At 33.7% G+C, this 19456-nt stretch overlaps 1 protein-coding gene across 4 annotated transcripts in view; it reads right to left on the bottom strand.

The window, feature by feature from the left end:
- The window catches only part of LRBA (LPS responsive beige-like anchor protein), a 727902-nt gene that overhangs the window by 591550 nt on the left and 116896 nt on the right, over window positions 1-19456 (bottom strand). For all 4 annotated transcript variants that reach the window (XM_033857307.2, XM_033857309.2, XM_033857305.2 and 1 more), the window contains exons 10-17: window positions 13284-13481; window positions 12974-13107; window positions 10832-10940; window positions 10369-10521; window positions 6262-6430; window positions 3908-3987; window positions 2548-2610; window positions 596-693 (exon numbers count right to left, since the gene is read on the bottom strand). In XM_033857307.2, coding sequence (XP_033713198.1) covers window positions 596-693; window positions 2548-2610; window positions 3908-3987; window positions 6262-6430; window positions 10369-10521; window positions 10832-10940; window positions 12974-13107; window positions 13284-13481 — 1004 coding nt within the window. The remainder of the gene's footprint in view (window positions 1-595; window positions 694-2547; window positions 2611-3907; window positions 3988-6261; window positions 6431-10368; window positions 10522-10831; window positions 10941-12973; window positions 13108-13283; window positions 13482-19456) is intronic.

The following is a 19456-nucleotide window of genomic DNA, read 5'->3' as shown; positions in this document are numbered from 1 at the left end:
CTGTTCGTGCACACACACACAAAATCATGTGAACACACAACAAGAAGGTGGCTGTGTACAACCCAAAGGGAAAGCCCTCACCAGACACCAACCCTGCTGGCACCTTGATCTTGGGCTTACAGTCTCCAGGACTATGGGAAAACAAATTTCTGGTGTTTAAGCCACCTGCTCTAGGGTATTTTGTTAAGGCAGCCCGAGAGGACTAATACAATGATGATTTGGGATTGGGGTTGGAAGAGGTTATGTTTTAAAGGGAAGATAGAGATCTTCTCTTGGATCACAATTGAATATTTTTGTTTTAGGACCTAAAGATAAGTCTGCTGAAGAAGTTGACCTTACAATAGCAGTATAATAGCACTAACCATACAAAATACTGGAATGATTTGCCTCATCTGTCCTCATATACTAAATAGTACTAACACAGCCTCTATATTTAAAGATTTTTTCAAAAAACATAAGACATGAAATAAAAAGCTCTTATATCTTAAATCATTTTATAAGATCCAGTAATAATTATCATATCTAAGAATCTGTCATTTCCAAACTGATCTCTTCTATTAAATATATTAAAATTCTTGAAATGTTAAACTCTTACCGTAACCCATTCCTTTGGTCAAAAGCAGGTATCATAGAATTAGGATGTTCTGACATTAATGCAACAAGCAGCTGTAGGACATCCATTAGATTGTCATCCTAAAATTATTTTAGAATTTTTTTAAATAAAGAAAAACAACTTATTTGGACAATGACTATTTCTCAAACAATGAATTTTAACTTAAAAAAAAATAAGTAGACAGCTATACGAATCCACTCTTTTTAAGCAAACATTCTTTACACACACATGTTACACACACCTGCATAACTCAAAATACACAACACCAAATAGTCAAATAATTTCTTAATCAAAGATATAAAATGTCTCTTATACTGTATCAAGACTTCCTAAAACATATTCCATTGATATAATAGATACTGATTTACAGATTTTTTTTTTTAAAGGAAGGATTATACGGCAAGAAGTTGGGCAGAGGGGAGGAAGAACAGGTTGTTCTTTTTATTACAGCAAGACATATTGAAGCTTTAATATGCTAATAGATGTTGTGATATGCTGGTAGTGCTGGGGACAACATACTGTGTATCACTTTCTAAACTTATTTAACTAGGACCACTGCGCACTAAGCCTCTCAAGAAACTAGTTCTGAAAGAAGACCTTTTGGGAAATGATAACTGGATAGTTCTCTTATATTATCTGTTGTTAGTATTAAAGATATAGATAATCAATAAATGTTTATTGTGTCAACATGCTACTGTATATGGTATAATTTGATAACATTTGCATAAGAGCACAGTAGTAAACACATATGAGTACTGAAATCTAAAAATTTCAGGAAAATCCTTTACAACCTCTGTTGCATATCATTAGGGCCTACTTGGGCATTACAAATCCAAAGACTAAAGGGAAGCAGCAGTTAGTCATCTCTATGGTACCCTGCCTCCAGGTTTCCATTCACTGCTTTTGAACTTTTGCTGTGGAAGCTACCTGAATATTTAATTTTCAATATGCTAAGTAAATGGTCTAGAAGTAGGGCACTGAGACTTTGGAAAACTGTTATTTGAAGGACCTGAAAAATCCCTGATTTAATAGTTTCAGAGAAAACAGAAGATCACTGTGACTTCCAGTTTCTCCCTTATGAAATATTTTGGTCCCTAAGGGTCAAGAAAATCTAAAAATAAAATAGAATATCCTATTCAAGAAGAAAAAGAAATCACAATCATTAATGTTTGAGTTAAATATGATCCAATCAGGAAATTTAACCCATTCTTTTCTGCCCCAATTAACAAAGATAGGTCCAAACCATATCTCTCATCTATTAATGATTTTAAAAGGCACTATATCATGCTGTAACAAATATGTGAACTCAGAAAAAATGAATTATAACACAGGAATGTAAATTATCATATAAATGTTGTGCTTTATATGAAATTAATTTCAGATTCTACTTATTTAAAACATGTTTAATCAGATTATTTATTTAGACTATATCTGGCATATATTACATTTTTACAATGCTAAAAAATAAAGGAAAAAACCCCAGACATTTCAACCTATTTATTTTCAACCTCCTTTTCAACCATATACCATAAATGAGTTGTTTAACTTAACGGTATTTGATTATACAAAATCAGTGGGAAGACTTATGAATTTAAAAGTCCAATCATTTTTAGTCATTTTCATTATCTATTTTTCCATTTCTTACACTGGTTCCTGGAAATAAACTGAAAGTATTCTTTGGTATAGTTTATTACTAGGTCAATGAGATCTAATTTTAACACTTTTCAAAAGCCTTTCATGATTATCCGCAAAGGCATCTTGTGGTAATAAAGAATATTTAAATGAAGATTGCTAACATTTAGTTCCTAGATACTAAATACTCTCCATTATAGTTACATCATTAATGAAAGATTTCTTTAACTATTTTACTTTTAAAAACGCGCATCATGCGACTTCAAAAAATAAAATCCCAACATATAAAATTCAAATGTTACCTCATGCATAGTGAGTAGATAATTAAGAATGGCCTGTAGCTCATCTTCCTTTACTCCAGAATCCTTTAAAAACATAAGACAACTATCTTATGCTTACATATATAAAACTTTTCTGAAAATGGAAATTATACACACAGATTTCTCAACTTGGTGAGTTGCTATAAATATAAAAAGATAATGTAATATAAAAATCTAAATTTAAAATAAAATTTCGGGGAAGCACTAAAGACATGCAGTATGCAACACAGTGTAGAAGTCAAAAGAGATCAGACATCAGTATCCCGTTTTTGGCACCTTATATGATAACCTATCTAGTAAAGCTTCAGAATCCTGACATAAGCAAAAATAATAATTAAAAACAAGTAAAAGGGTATTACTCAACACCTATCATTCCTCTAAATACAGAAGACAATTTTTCTGTTTATTTTTTTTTATTAAATTTGGACAGTAAAATGAATAGTTTCTAAAATTACCAAGTTAAAATGTCAGGTATTAAAAATTGAGTAGTAATTTCACTGGGAAAAACACTGCACTTTTTAAATATGAATGCATTATGAAAATTTCCAACTACTGTATTATTAATCATAAAACAAAGCTGAAATCTCAAAAAAGAACAATAAGAATTAGGAAACAAAACACACTAGGAAAGAATAGAAACAGACAATTTAAAGGTTAAATTTTTTAATAAATGGAAATAAGATATCTGACTCTGAAAGATATACTAACAGTTAGGTTCATTTACCATAACATTATGTGACAGCTAATAAAGCATTAAATTGTAAAGAATAAGAAATAAAATGATATAGGAAAATACTGAATAAAACACTGGCAACAAATATATTTATATATTGGCATCTTATAAAACCAAAACACCGTCCTTAAAAATAATATTAAATTTTACTTTACTGATAGTAGAATGAAATGGGACAAAATGTAATCATTTCTATCTGGTACATTTATATAGGAAAATTATTTTTCAAAATCTGAATGTCAGGTACAAGGAATCTCTAAAATTGAAACCTCCTTGAGGAGCTCTGTTGACTACTGTATCACCAGTTCTAAGAATAGTAGAAGTAATAGAAACTCAGTAAATATTTGCTGAATGAAAGAATGAATACACCTGAACTCCAACAGAAATTCATATAATACATATTACGATTATCAATTTCCAATTCTGCATTAATGTTTATCAATTATATGCCTAAGGAGAAAAAACAAACAAGGAAATAAATATCTTTAAAAGTTTTTTCCACTGTGTAAACCTATTAATAGAGCAAAGAGTAAACAAACCAAGATTGTATTTTATGTGAAATTTTAAGTTCAATACACACATGCTATAGGGTAAGAAATATGAACTCACCTTCATCACTAATTGCTTAATGAACATCAACAAGAACGCTCGTAGAGAAAGCATTTCTTTTTGATTAGGTCGTGGTCCATCTTTTAAAAAGACAAACACATACACACACACTGAGTATTTCAAAAACCTCAAAGTTAAGTATAAAATTCTCATTCCCAATAGTTTTTCCACCTATTTATAAGAAACATAAAGGTCGGTTTCCTGAAGAGTTTAATGCCTCTAGAAGGACGAGCGTTCAATCTCACATGCAATTGTATATACAATGCTCCAAATGTACAACATGGGTTATGTAGAAACTACAATGAAAATGTTTGTTTTTGGGTAAGGTCAAAGGAATTTTAAAACATAAAAATGAGGCAACAAATTTATACTTAGTTTTAAAAGACTCTCTTGGAATGTTACTATGGTAACATAAGTTTATAAAGAAAAAAGCAAAAGAAAATCTAAACTTTATATGTGAATTTAGTATGAAAAAACTTTTTTCTATTGAGACCATTGTATAAGCTAATACAAAAAGCTCAAAGTACACCTCAACACAGTATCGTTTATGAAGAAGGGAAACATTGTGTTGACCTCCTCTGACATCTCCTCCTCTTCTTGAGAAAGTGCTTGGTCACACATGGCTCACATTAAAGTCAATTTTCATGTCTCAAACATACAATTCCCAAGTAGAAAGCTTTTGAAACCAAACACCCATTGTCCTAAGATCCTAATTTAAGTACTTGTCTGCCTCATATTTTCTGCAATTTTCCCCCCACTAATCACTATTTACAGCTAGCTCCTGGACCACCAAAGCATAGGACCACCATTACCTTGAACAGATCAATTAAAATAGGAAGAAAATTGTTTAAAATCTGTTCCACATGACAATTCCTAGACAAAGAATAGGTTACAGAGTTACAATACAATCGCAAAGTTTGTCCAGCTCTCTCACTTGAAGTATAAGACTTTCCCAAGGTCACTAATCAGTTATAAAATCAAGGTCAGAATATAATACTAACACCTAGGACAGTACATGACACACCTACAGCACCATGAAATAGTCAGAAGGAAATTATAGCCAAGTTCTAGATCTGCCACAACCTCTCCAGCTGAAACAGATCATGCAACTTCTATATGTCCTCATAGCTTTCTAAATTATAGCTAGCATATTGTCTGAGAATAAATCGAGTTTATTTTGAAAGGGATAGAAAAAGAATTATACAAATATGAAACCTCGTCTTTGTAAATCATTGAACAACCAAAGCCTTTGAGTAAAATCAGAATGTATGTTGTTAGACTCTCCAGCATCTATTTCCTGATTTCAAGCAACAGCTCTCAATTTTTATAAAGGGACTGAACCCATCTTCACACTCACATCATGTGTTTTGGAGGTAAGAAGGGCCTCCATGCCTGGGCAATCTGAAGAATACCTGCCACACAGATGGACAAACGAGCCAACGAGCAACAAAGAGACTAAAAGGAACCTGTGCTGGAAATGCTCAATATAGGCAGATGCTCTTTCGCTGGATTTAAATTTGTGAGGATGTGAAGGTAGAGTGGTTGTCTGCCACTCTAAAAAGAGAAAGATTATATGAAAAAAGCCAACACAGAAGAACTGGGAAATTGAGGGAGACAAACTGGGTCCAAAGGCTGTATTTTGAACCCCTGTACCAAGTCCTACTGAAACTACCAGTTTATATGAGCTGGTTAACCCTCTTTTATGATATAAGCCAATTTGAAGCAGGTTTGGCAATACTTAAAACCAAAAGAGCCACCATTTGTGAAACTTTTTATTTTGACCCCTTCCAAGAACTACTGACATGATCAATGAACACTATCCTTCCAGTAATTTAGTCCTGATTATATAAGAAAATAATTACTGAAATTCTGTAGTTTCATTATATTATTTATTAGAAGCAAATACTCCCTACCCCTGGAAGAACTCTCCATCTCCCAAACAACACTGTTGTCAATGATTCTCATTGGGATAACTAGACTCAACATCAATACCAGTGGCTAATATAGAATTTCTTCTCATTCTCAATGCCTTAAAAATCATCCTAGTCATATTTGCCCTCAAACAACTCATACTAGCAAAAGTACCATTCTTCTATAAAAGTAGCAAGTTATTAACCTCTGGCAACCACGATTTAGGACAAACTATTAAAATTATCAATGAGATTTAAAATTTTACCATGATGAGATTTAGGAAAACTTCCAGAAGAGTGTAATAGTATTGGGAAAGACAGAAAGAGACAGAAAGAGAGAGAGAGAGAGAGAGAAAAGAAAAGAAAAGAAAAGAAAAGAAAAGAAAGAAAAAGAAAATCCTGATTTCCCATATATATATAATGTAATATACAGAGATGATATACCTAATCCTTTTGGGGTGATACCACTCCGATCCTGAGGATTCACTGCCCAATAGTAGTACTTCAGTGTATGCATGATGAGAAGCACTGTTCCAACTCTCCGAATGGCATTATATATGTTGACTGTACCAATGAATCCCGTAGACAGATAAGTATAGAGTGTCAACTGAACCTAGAGAATCAAAATGAAGAGCTCAAATCAAAGAAGCTGACCAGCATTTTACCTCTGTTTCCAGGAATACCCTCAGCTGCTCTACTTGGACCATACTTGTTCCAAAAAGCAAGCTGCTTAGTTTGATAATAACATTCATGTTAACAGATAACACATATCCACTGACACATACAGGCACACATACTCCTTATAAAATAAAAGCAGGCAAATGCTTCTTATACAGTAGCACTATAAAGTAAACACCCCCAAATATATCAAATTTTTGCAGCACTATTCCATGGAAAAAACTGTTTGGTTTCTATTTAGCAATCAGCAATTATTCATGAACTTATGTAACTTCTTTATAACAAACCTACTACTAGAAAAAGCTAGAAATGGTCTTTGTTTTAGAGAAAATTGTCTCTGTTTTAGAGAAAATTAGCAGCTGGAATAACTCAAAAGAAAAAAAAAAGTAGAAGTAACAAAAAATGTAAGAAAAAGTCAAAAGAAAGAAAATCATATACAAATATGTAAAGCCTACCTTAAGAAATATTTATTAGAAAAATAGGATTCTGTTACAACAGCTTATTACTACAAAGACTATAATTATAAAATTACAGTCTCTAAAATTCAAAAACAATTATACTTTAGTACTCATAATAGCACAAAATAAGGACCACTTTTGGTCTACCTTCATATCAAAATCAAGAATACCTTATAAACTAAACAATACTAAGTACGGTATTAAATTTGGCCAAAACCCACGCTACTCCTGATCATTTACAACTGAACATTTATGTTACCTTCCCAGACACTGAGGGCATTTCCATTTTTAACCCTGAAAGATAAAAATTAGTTGTGTATCTTCCACGTGCCCTATAAACAATCAAGGTTAAATAATTAGGGAGCCAATCAGTAATCATACGTGGTAAAGAGTGGCAGATTCTGAACCACTTAAAATTGAGGCTTGGAAGATGCTTGTAGTTTAGAAAACCATAAATATGCTATAATCCACAGACCTGCTGAAAGATAACATTACTTTGATGTAGCCACTGCTGTTCAAATAGATGGGCCCAGCTTACTTGTCACTGAGGATACATAGCACTTTCTACGACATGGTTCAAATTCTTAACCATGCTGTTTCAGTCATGCAGAAGATATTTACCTCCACCTATATGTGCAGCACTGTATTATTGAAAATACAGTGGCATAGACACTGTCCCTCAGTAGCTGAAAATCTAATGGAGAATATAAAAAATACACAAATTTAAGTGAAAAAATAAAAGGTAATAAAGACACCTCACCTACTGAAACAGAAGAAAGGTCATGTGGCAACAAACAAGTGCCATACAGCTATTAAATACTATTAATTCAGAGGCCAGAGAAATTATTTTAGGGTAAGCTAAAATAGTCAAGAAAAGTTTCACTAGTAAAGGCAGTATTAAGGTAGCCTTTGAAGATGAGTAGAACAATAGGTAGACAGAACGAAAGAGGAAATTTCAAACAGGGAAAACGGTGGATGATACAAAAAGTTTCGCCAAATCTAGAACAACCATCCTCATTCTTGACTGTGCATTAAAATACCTGAAAAACATTTTAAAAATACCGATGTCTGGGTCCTGTCCCAGACCAATTAAATTAGAATCTAGGGTGGAGGGAGTGGGATTCTGGTTTTGTTTTGTTTGAAAAAAAAACAAAAAACAAAAAGCTTCTCCCAACTAATTCTATAGACAGCCAAGATTAAGAACCACTGCTCTAGGATAACCTTTTGTACCCACCTAGACATTGAGGACAAGTGAGTTTTTCACAAAGAAAGCCTAGAAAGAATTGGCGTGAAGACCTAATGCTTTATTCTGAAAACAACGAGGAACCATTACAAGTTTGGAGGCTAAGAAATGATCTGATGAGAGTGATATGTTAAAAGCATAAAGGAATTCTGGCGAAAAGTGATAAATTAAGATGTGGAGAAAGTCAGTCTACCGAGAATGATACTATAGTTAAAGAAAAATGAACAGGATTTAACAGCAACATATTGGAGACCTCAAGATTATTCATATTCTACTTATGAATAAACCTTTCCTCTTTCACTCTTTATATAATCTAATAACCACACAAATTACACACTAACATCTGTCTTTCCCATTACACCTAAATTCTATGAGCGCAGGAATCAGATCTGTTTTGCTCACCACTGTATCCACAGTGCCCAGCATAAAGTAGCCACTCAGCAAGTGAAAGACTGCTACCTACAAGAAAATTCATCTCTCTTGTTAGGTCATTTCAAAGCCTGTCTCTGAGCAGATCAAACTTAAATAGATATTATAAATGACTGTGAGCACCCTTTTCCAAAAGCAAAGATTGATTCATACAATCATACCCTCCTCAACTTTGGTAACCAGAGGTGAATTTACCATGAAGCTAATGAAGCTTAAACTTCATGCCCACTCATCTAGACATGTTCCTTCCAAGATCCTAAACCTAATTTTGCATGCAGTATGTTGTATTCTTTTTCTTAAAAAGCTCCTTCCTCCCCCAAACTGTATGACCTTCAGGTCAAAACAAACTTTGCATCTGCCGTTTGTTATAACTACCTTTATAATAAAATTACATATAACCCCTCATGGATACACAAAGCAGGAGGCTGAAACAAAAGTTAACTTTAACATTACCAAATCAACTGCAAATTCTGAAGAGGAAATTAAAGAAAATTATTAACAAGGAAAAGGTAAGAAATAGAGTGTAATAATATGATGGACTTAAGGAAACGATACAATGAAAATTTTTAAATATTCCCCTACAAGTAAGTATCTCATAAGAAGAGGCTTTTTGACCACTTCAAAAGAGGCCCAAAGCCTTAAAAATAGGCTGCTTAGTAAGACAAAGAAGTGTTTAGTAAAGGTTTAAAAAGTAACTTGAAACAATCCTTGAAAAGAAATAAGACTGAGGGTCATAGAAGAGAAAGAGGTCAAATTTGAACCCAGAGATAAAAAGCTACAACCTCCAGCTGCCTCCTTTGATTATTTCCAAATGGCAATCAGAGTCAGCAGCTGTTTTTCTCCTTAACATTTGAAAAGAGCAGCTGAAACTAAGATACTATGACTCCAGAAAAGCAGAAAAGTCTGCAGACATTTTTTTCTGACAACTAGAGTAAGTATGTGTTATTCCAACCTGAACAATGGTAAACACTTGCAAGTGAACCAAAAGAGAGAGGGGGAGAGGGGAAATCAAATTTTTAGGATAACTTAATAGAACATTAGGATTTATCAAAGGTTTTATTTATATATTTTATCACAAATTCACTTAGTTCACTTAATGTAATTGATTTGCTGTTACAGTACTAAATAAATTACTGTGTAAAATATAACTGTATTTAATAATTTGAATTAATGTGAAATTAAAATGATCAAATGTGACCTGTATATCATGGAAGCCTTCAAGAAAGGGTGACATTTCAGCTGTTCCTGTAAGAATTAAACTCAAGAGCTCATCACGTTGGTGGAAGGAATATATGTGTGTATAAAAGAGGGGGAGAGAGCACAGTGAGTATGTATTTATATATATGTATGCATACATACATATGGATACATAGATATATATGTATGTATATTTGCAGTAGAACAGAGCTACAGTTGATAGGAAACATATTTACACAGGAACTATCCAACTTTGGTTTAGTAAGTATAAATCAAAGTCTCTCTCAAATAAAATTTTATTTGATTTAACAACAGAAAATAAAGACTATAGCTTTTTTAAAAAAGAAATACTGATATTGCTTTAGGAAGGGAGGAAGGGAGGGAAAAGATACTGACTTGCAAAAGTATATTTAGTCAAAAAATGCATTCCACTGAAATCTTACATAATAGCATGTAAAAGGATAAAAGAAAATCCTCGTAATTATCACTCTTCTCAAGTACAAAAACTTACTGAACATATTAGCACAAAATCAATATATGTGTTACCTTGGCTGGGGTATGAATCCATATAGCTGGGTTAAGAAGAATGTGATCACACAATTGCTTGAGTAGGGGCATCCCATTCTGCAGATTACTCAGATATTTTGAAAATGCAAGGCAAAGTTCAAGTACTGCTCTGCTGACATGGGATTTGGAAGACTGCAGAGGAAGATATTTCAAAGGTCACTACCAACACAAGGCAAGGTAAGTAAATTAAAGGCTGTCAATACCAGAAAAAAGTAGGTCCACAAATTATATGCTCAAAGTTAAAGATGCCATGAGACTCAATACCACATTCCTCTAATAAAGCAGTGGGGGCAAGTTAAAACAACAAAAGGTTATTTTAATTTAGGTAATTTTATATAACCAGGGAGACACACTTGCAGACAGAATTTCTCAACCACTTAGGAGACTAAGTTTCATGGCCTGAAAATTAAGAATCAAAAATGTAAAGCATTTGATACTTTACCTTTTCAAGACTATATCCTATTACCAAAAAGCCCTTGCAGGCAAGCATCTGCTCTTGCATAGCAATTGAGTTCTTCAACAGCTCCATGATAAAAGCCAGCAAAGTTGAACTGGAATAAGAAAAAAGATATTGGTTTGAAAAAACATATTCTATTTTTAAAAAGGGGGGGGGGGTTAAATAGATGCAGTCTTTCATCAACCTTACTAAAAAGTTTCTATTCCAAGGAAATTGACACTCTACTAAAACTGCCTCCAACATTATTTTAGGACTAAAATTTAATGTAAGATTAGGATTTATTACTCATTTAGGATTTATTACTAAATAAATCCTAATTAATAAATTAGGATTTATTACTCATATTTAGTTCATATCCTTTATCACAAATATATTAATAAATGAATCACTTAGAAACAATATGAAAAACATGCATGAAATAGAGCAAAATCAGGAATGTCCAAAAACAAGTAATAAAATGACTAACATAAGTATATTAAAGCCCTGAAGAACGGATGTAACTTAGATGAGCAAGTGTATTCAATTTTGGAGTGTTAGAGGCCAAATAGAAGGAAAAGATGTGGAGCAAACAGACTAGGATAGATAGCCTCCAAATATGTTAGGGCTCCAAACTGGCCTAATTTGAACAGAGCATAGGGTTCATAAAAGGGGAAATAAGAAAGTAAAGCTGTAGACAAACTGAAGTACTTGAATAATAATTTAAGAATTTTGTGCATTATCCCAACAGAAAAATCGTAAAGTAGTAAGACTACAGCCATGCTCCCAACCTCACAACTTGTAGATACTCAAAATGGAATGGAATAAGGTTGGCTGTTAGTCCTTCTCAGAAGTCTTGACAGATTCCCACAAAGAAAGGGAGAACAGCCAACCTCCTCCACAAAAGTACTTTTAACTGTCAGCAATTCCAATAATGGTGGAAATTCAATAAAAAAAAAAAGAAACTGAGCCCTGTTATAAAGGTTTTAGACCAGGATGCAAAAAAATTTTATGAAGTAGCAATATGTCAAGAATAATATTATTTTAAATTTTTTAAATGTAGTCAATACTAGCTTTGATACATAATTCCTTTAAAAAAAAAGTCATTCCATTGCCTAAAAATAATCTGGAAAAATTATTACATCATTAAATATATACATTGGTAGTAAACCTCAAGTCGCACATAAAAGTAGAAATTAGAAAGAGAATTTCAAAAAAGGAGAACGAAAAACATTAAAGTCACTCAAATAATTAAACATAATTACTTTATTATAAATAGATTCACTAAATTATACAGCCATGAAAAATTCATTTAGACACGCTTTCCAACATTGTAATAACTTGTCCTAGAATTCATGTCTCTTCCTTTTCTACACTCAACACTACAACAAAGGAGACAAAGGTGCCAAATTTATGATCTAATTTTTAAAAACCATATCACTTATTATGTAACATAATCAAAAATTTATAGATTACTTACTAGCAATCAATAATAATTAAATATGGAAAGATGAATTACCATAAGAAATCACTGCCGCATAACCATTTAAAATATTTTAAAACTATATTTTAGACAAAAATACATATATTTCTGATAAATCTATTATCACTATGTCTAACTTTATTTGAAAATAACATTATTGGGACTTCCCTGATGGCGCAGTGGTTAAGAATCCACCTGCCAATGCAGGGGACATGGGTTCGAGCCCTGGTCTGGGAAGATCCCACATGCCGCGGAGCAACTAAGCCCACGTGCCACAACTACTGAAGCCAACTCATCCAGAGCCCATGCTCCATAACAAAGAGAAGCCACTGCAATTAGAAGCCCGCGCACCACAACAAAGAGTAGCCTCCACTCGCCGCAACTAGAGAAAGCCTGCGCCCAGCAACCAAGACCCAACGCAGCCATAAATTAATTATTTTAAAAAACATTATTATGTTTTTTTAGAGCTTCCATACTTCCTACTGATAAAGAACTTAAATTAATATTATTATTATTGAACTGAATTTATAATAATTATAGTTCAAAAATTTCTTTCTATTCTCTTTTAACCCTATAACAAATTTTAAAGTTTGAAAAAAATATTGTGCAGCTCAACAGTGATGAAAATAACTCTCACATCAAATGAAAGAAAAAACAAAAGCACTCACCATACAGTCAAGTCAACTTCATCAGATAAATACTGCCTATAATCCAACTGTGCAAAAAGTGGAAACAGCACTTGTACTCCTCCAATTGAATGCATGGCACTTTGGATGGAATGTGTTAAAACTGCCTTCACATCCTTGTAAAACAAAAAAACACAGTAAAGATTCCAATGATTCTTTTCCAAAACAATTCAAAATGAAACATAACAAGAACAATAAAATATTACATTACATGTCAGAAGCTACCAAATACAACTCAATAATACATCAAAATTTACCATTAAAAATATTCTTAAAATATTACCGCTAGTACCTGGAGCATGAGTGCATGTGGTGAATGAACAAAAATTGAAGGGTTGTCCTTAGGGGATGATTCGAGGCAAAGCTGGGCATCTGTGGCGCGTGGATTGTATGTGAATGCAATGGCACTAGAGAGTTTGCCATCATACAATAAAAGTTTGTGATGCTCAGCAAGGAACAGGTCACTTTCTGCTTTAAATTTAAATGTACCCTAAGAATTAATAAAAAGTAGAACAATTAAGATAGGCCACAAAAAGAAAAATTAACTACAAATCACCAGAAATATAAAAATTTAAGTAGAACACTGATCATTTTCCTAACAATGTCAATTAAGAGAAGCCTTGCATGCTTAGTTACCTCTAAAGTAGACGGAATTCATTTTAAAGATATAATGGAAATCATGTCAACTTGACATTAAAACCTTACATTAAAAAAAAAGTAAAATTAATATCCTACACAGCATGTTTTTTTTTATTGTATTGTCTTTTTTTTAATTTTGGTAAAAAGAACATAATATAAAATTTACCATCTTAAACATTTTTAAGTGTACAGTGCAGTCTTGTTAACTACAGCACACTATTGTACAACAAATCTCTAGAACTTTTATGTCTTGTGAAATTGAAATTCCCGTTGAATAACAACTCATTTCCACTTCCCCCTGTACGCTGGCAAACATCATTCTACTTTATGATTCCATGAGTTTGACTACTTTATATAACTCAAACGAGGAGAGTCACAGAGTATTTGTCATTTTGTGACTGATATAACATCCTTAAGGTTCACCCATGCTGTAGGATGTGTCAGGGTTTTTTTCTTTTTTAAAGCTGAATAATATTCCATTGTAAATACTACCACATTTTCTTTATTCATCCATCCATAGACAATTAGGTTTCTTTGACCTCTTATCTATTGTGAATAATGCTGCAATGAACAGGGGTGTACAAACAGCTCTTTCATATCCTGCTTTCAGTTCTTTTGGATATATACATAGAAGTAAGACTGCTCAATCATGTGGTAATTCTATTTTTTATTTCTTGAAGAATCACCATATTGTTTTCCATAGAGGCTGCACCATTTTACATTCCCACCAACATTGCATAAGGGTACCAATTTCTCCACACACCCTAAACCACACTTATTTTTATTTAATAATGGTCACACTAATGGGTGTAAGGTGATTATCTACTGTGGTTCTGATTTACATTTCTCTGATGACCAGTGACTTTGAGCATTTTTTCATATGCCTGTTACACATTTATATATTATCTTTGGAAAAAATTCTATTCAAGTCCTTTGCCCACTTTTTGTTTTGTTTTTGCGGTACACGGGCCTCTCACTGTTGTGTCCTCTCCTGTTGCGGAGCACAGGCTCTGGATGCACAGGCTCAGCGGCCATGGCTCACAGGCCCAGCTGCTCCGCTGCATGTGGGATCTTCCCGAACCGGGTCACGAACCCGTGTCCCCTGCATCGGCAGGCAGACTCTCAACCACTGCACCACCAGGGAAGCCCCTTTGCCCACTTTTTAAATGAGTTGGGTTTGTTGTTCTTGTTGTTGAGTTGTAGGAGTTCATCATATACTCTGGATATTATTAACACTTTATCAGATATTTGGTTTAAAATATTGTCTCCCATTTCATGGGTTGCCTTTTTATACTGTTCCTTGATGCACAAAAATTTCAATGCACAAAAGATTTTAAGCTTGATGAAGTCTCATTGCATTGTCTATTTCTGTCTTTGTTTCCTATTTTTTTCAGTGTCATACCAAGAAATCATTGCCAAACTCAATGTCATGAAGCTCTTCATGTGTTTTCATGCAGAAATCTTATGTGTAGGTCTTATGTTTAAGTCTTTATTTTGAGTTAATTTTAATGTATGGAAGGTAAGGATCCAACTTCATTTTTTTCCATGTGGTTATCCATTTTTTAAAACGCCATGTGCTTAAGAGATTAAATTTATTTATTTACTTATTTATTTATTTTTGACTGTGTTGGGTCTTCATTGCTGCACACGGGCTTTCTCTAGTCGCAGTAAGCAGGGGCTACTCTTTGTTGCAGTGCACTGGCTTCTCATTGCAGTGGCTTCTCTTGTTGCAGAGCACGGGCTCTAGGCGTGTGGGCTTCAGTAGTTGTGTCATGCAGGCTCAGTAGTTGTGGCTTGCGGGCTTAGTTGTTCCACGGCATGTAGAATCTTCCCAAACAGGACTCGAACCCATGTCCCCTGCATTGGCAGGCAGATTCTTTACCACTGCGCCACCAGGGAGGTCCTGCTTAAGAGATTAATCTTTCCCCACTGCATGGTTTTGCATCCTTATAGAAGATCATTTCACCGTAAATACAAGGATTCATTTCTGGACTCTATTCTGTTCCATTAGTCTATGTATCTCTCTTTAAGCAAGTACCATAATGTTTTGATTACTGTAGCTTTGTAATATGTTTGAAATCCTGAAGTGTGAGACCTCTAAATTTGCTATTCTTTTTCAGATTGTTTTGGCTATTCGGGGACCCTTGAGATTCCATGTAAATTTTAGGGTGGATTTTTCATTACTGTAAAAAAATGCCATTGGGACATTGATAGGAACTACACTGAATCTGTAGATCACTTTGGGTAGCATGCATTTTTAACAATTTTAAGTCCTTCAGTCCATGAACACAAGATATCTTCCCATTTATTTGTGTCTTCTTTAATTCTTTCAGCTATATTTTACACTTTTCACTCACTGTACAAGTCTTCTGCCCCCTTGGTTAAGTTTATTCCTAAGTATTGCTTTTTATGCTATTATAAATGGGATTACTGTCTTATTTTCCTTTTCGGATTGTTCACTGATAGTATGTAGAAATACAACCGATTTTTGTTGCATATGATGTTGGCTGTGGGCTTTTCATATATGGTCTTATCATTTTGAAGGAGTTTCCTTTTATTTGTAATTTGTTGAGTGTTTTTATTATTAAAGGGTGTTGAATTTTGTCAAATACTTTCTCTGCATCTATTGAGATGATCGTGTAGTTTTTGTCCTTCACTCTGTTAATGTGGCGTATTACATTGATTTTTTTTCATATGTTGAACCAGCTTTACATTTCAGGAATAAATCCCAGTTGGTCATAGGGTATGACCCTTCTAATGTGCTCTTGAATTTGGTTTCCTACAATACTGTTGAGGATTTTTGCATTAATATCAATCGGGGATATTAATCTGTAGCTTTATTTTCTTGTAGTGTCTTTGTCTGGCTGTGGTTTCAGGGCAATGCTAAACTCAGAAAATGAGTTTGGAAGTGTTCCCTCCTCTTTATTTTTTGGAAGAGTTGAGGACAATTGGTGTTAATTCTTCTTTAATGTTTGGTAGAATTCTCCAGTGAAGCCATTTAGTCCTGGGTTTTTCCTTATTCAGAGGTTTTTGATTATTGATTCAATTTCCTTATTAGCGATAGTCTGTTCAGGTTTTTATTTCTTCAGTCTTGATAGGTTGTATGTTTCTAGGAACATCTATTTCTTCTAGGTTATACAATTTGTTGGCATGTAATTGTTCATAGTAGTCCCATAATTCTTTTTATATTCCTAGCATTAGCTGTAATGCCTACTCTTTCATTTCTGCTTTTAGTTACTTTAAGTCCTCTCTTTTTTCCTTAATTATTCTAGCTAAGAATTTCTCAGTTTTTTTGGTCTTTTAAAATAAAACCTGACTCAGTTTTGTTGAGTTTTTCTATTTCTTTTTTAGTCTCTATTTCATTTATTTCTGCTCTAATCTTTACCACATCCATTCCTCTGCTAACTTCAGGTTTAGTTTGCTCTTCTTTTTCTAGTTCCTTGAAGCATAGATTAGGTTATTGACTTGAGATCATTCTTTTTTTTAAAGTAGGCATTTATCACTATGAACTTCCCTCTTCATATTGCTTTCTCTGCATCCCATATGTTTTGGTATGTCATTTTAGATTTCATTTGTATCAAGATATTTTCTAATTACCCTTGTAGTTTCTCCTTTGACCCATTAGTTTTTTAAGACTGTGTTGCTTAATTTCCACATATCTGTGTATTTTCCAGTTTCCTTCGACTACTGATTTCATTCCACTGTGGTCAGAAAGATACTTGGTATGAGTTCAATATTATTAAATTTGTTAAGACTTGTTACGTGGTAATACGTGGTCTATCCTAAAGAATGTTCCATGTGAGCTTGAGAAGAATGTGCACTCACTCTACTATTGTTGGGCAGGATGTTCTATATTTGTCTGTCTGGTGCAATGGATCAATATTGTTCAAGAACTGTTTCATTACTGATCTGCAGTCTAGTTGTTCTGTCCATTATTGAAAGCACTATATTGAAGTGTCCTACTATTATTGTGTTTCTGCATAATTCTTCCTTCAGTTCTGTCAATATTTGCTTCATATATTTGGGAGTTCTGATGTTAGGTGTAGATATTTTTAATTGTTATATCTTCCTGGTGAACTGACACTTTTATCATTATATAATTTCCCTCTTTGCCTCTTGTAACAGTTTTTGACTTTTTCTGATTATAAGTATGGCTACCTCTGCTCTCTTCTGGTTACCATTTGCATGTACTATCTTTATCCATCCTTTCACATTCAGCCTATGTATGTCCTTAGTGTGTCTCTCCTAGACAAAACACAGTTGCACTTTGTTTCTTGAATCCATTCAGCCAATTTACTTCTTTCTAGTTGGAGGTTTAATCTGGTCACATGTAATATAATTACTGAATGGGAAAGACTTAGTATTGCTATTTTCTTCATTGTAATTTGTTAATTGTTTTCCTTTGTATTTCATTGACTTTTTTCGTATTTATATGCTTTGATCCCTTCCTCCTTTTATTCTGTGTAACTTCTATGGGTATTTTATTTGTGGTTACCATGGAAGTTATGTAAAATAACTTAAAGTTACAACACTCTAAACTGATAACAACTTCAATCACAAACAGAAACTACTCATTTATATCTCCACACCCCCCCGACTTTATATTATTGATGTTAAAAATTACATCTTTTTGGGACCTCCCTGGTGGCGCAGTGGTTAAGAATCTGCCTGCCAATGCAGGGGACACAGGTTCGATCCCTGGTCCAGGGAGATCCCACATGCAGCGGAGCAACTAAGCCCATGCACCACAACTACTGAGCCTGTGCTCTAGAGCCCGCGAGCCACAACTACTGAAGCCCGTGTGCCTAGAGCCCGTGCTCCACTACAAGAGAAGCCTCCGCAATGAGAAGCCCACACACACAGCAATGAAGAGTAGTCCCTGCTCGCCACAACTAGAGAAAGCCCACAAGCAGCAACAAAGACCCCAATGCAGCCAAAAATAAATAAATAAAATTTTAATTACATTTTTTATATTGTGCATCTATTAACAAAGATTCAGAAATTTTTCTTGCTTTTGTCTTTTAAATGGATGAGAAAATAAAGTATAACCAAGTGGAATTATCCCAGACATGCAAGGTTGGTTTAAATTTGAATAATCAATGTAATATACTACATTAATAAAAATAAAGGACAAAAATCACATGATCATCTCAGTAGAAGCACAGAGAGCATTTGACAAAATCCAACAACTCTTCATGATAAAACACTCGACAAGCCAGGAATAAAAAGTAAACTCCCTTCAATAAACAAAGACCATCTATACAAAATTGACAGCTAATGTCATAGGCTGATGGTAAAAGAATGAATGCTTTCTCCCGTAAGGTCAGGAAAAAAAAAAGATGTCTGCTTTCACCACTTTTTTTTTAATTTTATTGTGGTAAGAACACTTAACAGGAGATCTACCTTATTAACGGGTATTAAGTGATATTAACAAATAATTATTAACAGGTAATAAGATAATTATTAACAGATAATAAGGTATTATTATCTATAAACACAATGTTGTACAGCAGACCTCCAGAACTTATTCATCTTGCATAACTAAAAATTTAGTACCATTGACTAGTAATTCCTTTTTTCCCTTCCCCCAGCCCTTGGCAACCACCATTCTACTCTTTGTTTCTATGACTTTGCTTCTATCTCATATAACTGGAATCATGTAGTGTTTGTCCTTCTGTGGCTGGTTTATCTCACATAGCATAATGTCCTCAAGATGCTGTACTAGAGGATCTAGCCAGGGCCACTATGCAAGGAAAAGAAATAAGGGCAGTTTACAAATATATCGTCTTATATATAAAATTAAACATAGAAAATGCCAAGAAATCC

The sequence above is a fragment of the Tursiops truncatus genome, chromosome 5, assembly GCF_011762595.2.
Source record: "Tursiops truncatus isolate mTurTru1 chromosome 5, mTurTru1.mat.Y, whole genome shotgun sequence".
In the NCBI taxonomy this organism is placed as follows: Eukaryota; Metazoa; Chordata; class Mammalia; order Artiodactyla; family Delphinidae; genus Tursiops; species Tursiops truncatus.
The sequence above is the reverse complement of the archived record's forward strand: the minus strand, read 5'-3'. Positions and strand labels throughout refer to the sequence as shown.